We start from the raw sequence: 5,244 nt of genomic DNA on the forward strand, positions 1-5,244 counted from the left end.
TACAGACAGAGGAGGAGATCCGGAGAGTTTCCGAGTAACAACCTGGGTCTTCAAACACAAAAACAGCCCGGTGTCGGTGCTCTCGGTCCCTCTTTGTCCCGTTCACTCGTCCATCATGGCGTGGACCAAATACCAGCTGTTTCTTGCGGGACTCATGCTCACGACTGGCTCAATCAACACGTTATCTGCAAAGTGAGTTATTCTACTGCTGTCATGTGTTTTTAGTTAGAGGTAATTAGGCTGTAGCAGAATTAGCTGGTCCCACCGGCATATATTTGCAAATTAATGCTGTTTAATACACAGCTGTTACAAAATGGTGCATAACTGCTAATTAATGTGTAGTTAACTTAGAGCTAGCTATTAGCAGGTAACATTAGCTGCTAAATAACAAGCTAACCTGCTAGCTTCTCTAACCGGCTAACATCCTTATGAAGCTGTGTGTGTGTGTGTGTGTGTGTTAAGTAGCTTCATTTTCATTTTGTCAGACCTTTGAGGTCAGACATTTTAGTGTTATTGACAGACATGATAAGACTGCTGATTGTTGGATGTAGGCTCTTCATGCAAGTCAATTGTTCTTATGACACTGGCAGTGCAGCTGTAATGTCAGTATCAGCTATCAGGAGCAAACAAAACCCACATGTTTTCATGTCCTGTCAGAGGTTAAGCAATGGTCTGCTTTGTTGTTCACAAATAAACACATTAGATGGTATGAAAAGGTTGAAACTCACTTCAATTCATCACTTTTTGGGCTTAAAATCTGCTAAACATTGAGAATATATTCACCTAATGCTTGGGACGAAGCATTATTTTGTAATTTAATTGATAACAAACTGTGTTGATTATGATTATTATGTTGATTAGTCTTTTATTTTTGGCTTTTTTAATCTCTCAATATTTTTATGGTTGCAATAGATTTTCCATTTGATTGAAACAAGAGATTCAGCTTTTTTTTTTTTTTTACTTCTCTAAAACTCTGTGAAGTCAGCTCTCCTCTGCGTGACACATACGTCTCTGCACTTTTATGGGTTTTGTTCAGTGTAACAAACCTGCTTTGAATCAAGTTTGAGTGCATTACGTTGCGCTGATGTGTCAGAGAGAATCTGCCGTGTCATGTTAGACACAGAAGAGCACGGCAACAAACAGGTAAAGTTTCACTACAGCCACCTGAAACCTGCCGCTTCACTGCCTTTAAAGCCCCACAGCTGAGATCAGATACAGTGTCTGTGCCGATAGCTTTGGGGCAAATTCCCTCCGTGCTTCCATGCAAATAAGCAAAACCCAAACCACCATATAAAGCCGCCTTAGCTCAGCTTACAGGCTCCGCTCCACTGTGCCGATGACCTCAGAAGCTGTTGCATTGGAAGGAAGTGCTGTGTCTTCATTTTTCGGGACCACATTCCCTTGTCTTGCACGTTGAAATGCTGAGGACACTCACATGCCGGTCATGCTTCCTCTGACTGTCTGGTTATAAAAGTCAAGGGGTTATGCGCACCTAAGCATTCATTAACTTCACAAGTAACGCTCAGCTTCATCGGATCAGTTTGTTTGTCTGTACAGTGTGAAACAAATCAATATGCAGTGTATTGATCCAACAAGCCAAAATGCTTCACATTAATGTTTGATTACAGTAAAATGGTCCTTCTCACTGATGAACAGACAACATGGTTTCTTGATAGGAGTTTCTGTGTTTGTTTGACTGTGTAACATGTACATAACTACGTTGTTTTAACATTGTCGTGTCTGACAGATGGGCTGATATGTTCACGGCGAGGGGTTGCCACAGTGACTCTGAACATGCATTCTCCCATCCATTTGTACAGGTAAAGATTTTCTCACTTTGTTTTTAGTCACCTCCACAAAGGAAAAGTGTGGTCCTGTCTAAATATTCTGTAAAACCGATTAACTTAATTGGGTTTATTAGTGTACATTATCACTTTTAGACTATTATCGCTGCTTGTATTGAGATGTAAAACACAAAACCTAAGATGAAGTTTGGTTTCTTTTAGTAAAGGACAGTGTAGAAAAGCATGTTTGTCAATCAATTTGTTATACTACTGTATATCTTAAATTTGCATGCCTTACTCGGTCCCTGTCCAGGCAGTGGGGATGTTCCTGGGTGAGTTCAGCTGTCTCGCAGTCTTCTACATCTTACTTTGCGTTGACCGACGAAGTCCAGAGCCCAAGATGAACCCAGGCCAGACCTTCAACCCTCTTCTCTTCCTCCCTCCTGCCATCTGTGACATGTTGGCCACCTCCATCATGTATGTCGGTAAGTGACCACACGATTAGCTCTTATTGAAAGTGCTCAGGTGCATTATTTTGTTTTATAACACACAATGAACACACGGCAGTCATATTTAATTAAACCTCTTTTCTTTTCCCAGCTCTCAACATGACCAGTGCCTCCAGCTTTCAGATGCTGCGGGGAGCTGTTATTATCTTCACTGGTCTGCTCTCTGTGGCGTTTCTGGGGCGTCGCCTGCTAAAAAGTCAGTGGCTCGGGATCTTCATCACCATCCTGGGTCTGGTGATAGTGGGGCTCGCTGACTTCTTCAGTGACCGCAAAGATGGCGCACACAAACTTAGTGACGTCATTACTGGTAGGGTGGATTTTCATAATGATGTGCTGTAAGGTTTGTGGTATTCATTTAAAGGTACAGTGGGTAAGATGTGAAAGATTTAGGGACTGACACCTGAGACTGCAGAATGCAACCCTTCACATCCCACCCACCTGTTTTCCAGGGTGATGCCTTTTTCTACAGCTGTATCAACTACTAATATGTCAAGTGACCAGGTTACTTTAAGTAGATATAGCATATCAAAATCCTACACATTGTACCTTTAACAGTATTCAGAAGAAACTATTATTTTCTATTTTCATGCTATTGTAGAAAAACAGCAAGCAAACAGTGTATTGTAATGTGATGATCCCCTTATGTTATTGGTATATTAATATTCTTTCCCTAATTATTTAGTTTGTCTTCAGCATTAAAACAGACTTCACTTCTCTGTTGTGTCCTGCAGGAGACCTTCTGATTATCATGGCTCAGATCATTGCATCAGTGCAAATGGTTCTGGAGGAAAAGTTTGTCTACAAACACGACGTCCATCCTCTTCGGGCTGTTGGTACTGAAGGTACAGCAATTATATTCAACAGATTCAAAGATGAAGTACTATGTTCAGAAAAATTCCTTCCTCAGAAGCCAAAAAGATTGATTTATTATTACAGTTATTCCACTGTACCTGGAATAATTTGACCTTTTGGCATCTGCAGAGTCTCTCTGCTGTTTTGTCACTGTGCTGGCACGTTTTCTAATTATGGGACTTGCCTATTATGATAATTATGATTATGCTATTAGTTTTGTTGAATGCAAAATGGGTGACTCACAGTGAGAACTATAGAATTATATAGGGGTCAAAGGTAACGACTAACTGAGCATTCTGTCAAACAGGTTGCTGCTGTTTAGTTCATGTCAAACTCATGTAGTTCATGTTGCCCTCTATCTCCAGGTTTGTTCGGTTTCTTTATCCTGTCGCTGCTGCTCATCCCCATGTATTTCATCTACGTGGGTAACTTCAGCAACAGCCCTCGACATGTTCTGGAGGACACCCTGGACGCATTTTGTCAGATCGGTCACCGGCCTCTCATCCTGTTGGCTCTGCTGGGAAACACAGTAAGCATCGCCTTCTTCAACTTTGCCGGTATCAGCGTCACTAAAGAGATCAGCGCCACCACTCGTATGGTGCTGGACAGCCTGCGCACTCTAGTCATCTGGGTGGTGAGCCTGGCCCTGGGCTGGGAGCAGTTTCATGGCCTGCAGGTGCTGGGCTTTGTAGTCCTGCTGCTGGGTACAGCACTCTACAATGGACTGCACCGCCCCCTGCTGGCCAGGATACCTTGCTGCGCTGGACTGGTGGATGTAGAGGAAGAAACCAGCCCAGAAGAACAAGAAAGACTGCTGAGTGATGGAAGGGTGCAGGCCGGTGATGAAAGATAAACCCTGGTTAAGGTCAACACGCTCAGTTCGACAGCTGTCTTTTTAAAGACACTTCACTCGAGTACTGTCAGTGACAGTCTCTTTTTTAATTGTTTTTTGTTTACACAACATTGTAAAATGTGGGAGTGCTAATATGTTTTTTAAAGAGATAGTTCAACCACTTGGTTAATGCTGAACTGGAAAAGTGTTAGTTTGATTCAATATGAAGCTCAGACGACTTCAGTATGAAGCAGGAAACAAGAAATTAACTCGGCTTGAACAGGGAAACATAGACTGCAGGAGCCCAATGCTTGTAAAATCACAAGGTGGTTTATTCTGATACTTCAGCATTTGTTCGCACTGAACAAAGATATAAAGGGTTAATTATTGAGCTTGAGTGGTGCCTGACAGGTTAGCTGTTTCCAGCCTTCATGCTAAGCTAACCTGCACAGACATGAGAGTGGCAGCAATCTAACTCTCAGCAAGCCAAAGCTTACTGAAAGAAATGTTGAACTGTTCCTTTAAACAAATAGAGGGGATGATCTGAAGGTGCTTTTACCCTATAATCCAGATTTTTAAACTAAATAATGTTTATCCACATATCAACATTTTAGTGTAATTAGTGCTGAATCACTAAAGCATTATGAAAATCATCATCACAAAAGACAAATGATGAACATTCAGATACTTTTTAAGTACTCTAAGTTTTATAAGATTACCCTGTGTAGATAGATCATTGTCATGTTGATTTTAAGATGTTAATAGGTTCAACAGGTTATTATTGTTTGATCTGTTTTATTTTTCTTATCCTTGCTGACTGTGCCAAAGTGTTTTGAGTGTGGAGATTGTGCAGTTGAATGCTCATTCTTTGCCTTATGAAAGGTGTTTGTCTGTTATTTCTTTGCTAATCTTTTTACTTTGTCTTTTTTTTAATTTTCAGTTTAGATGATACTGAATCAACTGTGTGCACAAAAGCGTTTTAAAATCTCTCTACATTTGCTCTGTGACCCCTCCTCCCTCCCTGCAAACATTCAGAGACTGTACACCTCTGGAGTTGTTGTTGTAAATTTTACTTCTACTTCCCCATTAACATATCTGTAACATACTGTACAGTAAGAAAAAAAGGGAACTGTCATTAAATGACACTTGTTGAATAGTGTTATGGATTTTTATACTCAGGGTGTGTTGATCTGCACAGAACTACAGTTATTTGATGTAATCTAACAACAAAGGAAGGGATTTAAAACAAATACATGTTTAAAACAAA

The 5,244-nt window shown here is 40.8% G+C and overlaps 1 protein-coding gene across 1 annotated transcript; it reads left to right on the top strand.

The window, feature by feature from the left end:
• slc35f6 (solute carrier family 35 member F6) lies at positions 1–5,244 on the top strand. Its single transcript, XM_026342010.1, has 6 exons — positions 1–192; positions 1,748–1,820; positions 2,098–2,269; positions 2,385–2,600; positions 3,025–3,135; positions 3,511–5,244. The coding sequence occupies exons 1-6, from the start codon at positions 116–118 to the stop codon at positions 3,996–3,998; spliced, it is 1,137 nt and encodes a 378-aa protein (XP_026197795.1). The 5' UTR covers positions 1–115; the 3' UTR covers positions 3,999–5,244.

Source organism: Anabas testudineus, chromosome 24 (assembly GCF_900324465.2).
Source record: "Anabas testudineus chromosome 24, fAnaTes1.2, whole genome shotgun sequence".
Taxonomy (NCBI): domain Eukaryota; kingdom Metazoa; phylum Chordata; class Actinopteri; order Anabantiformes; family Anabantidae; genus Anabas; species Anabas testudineus.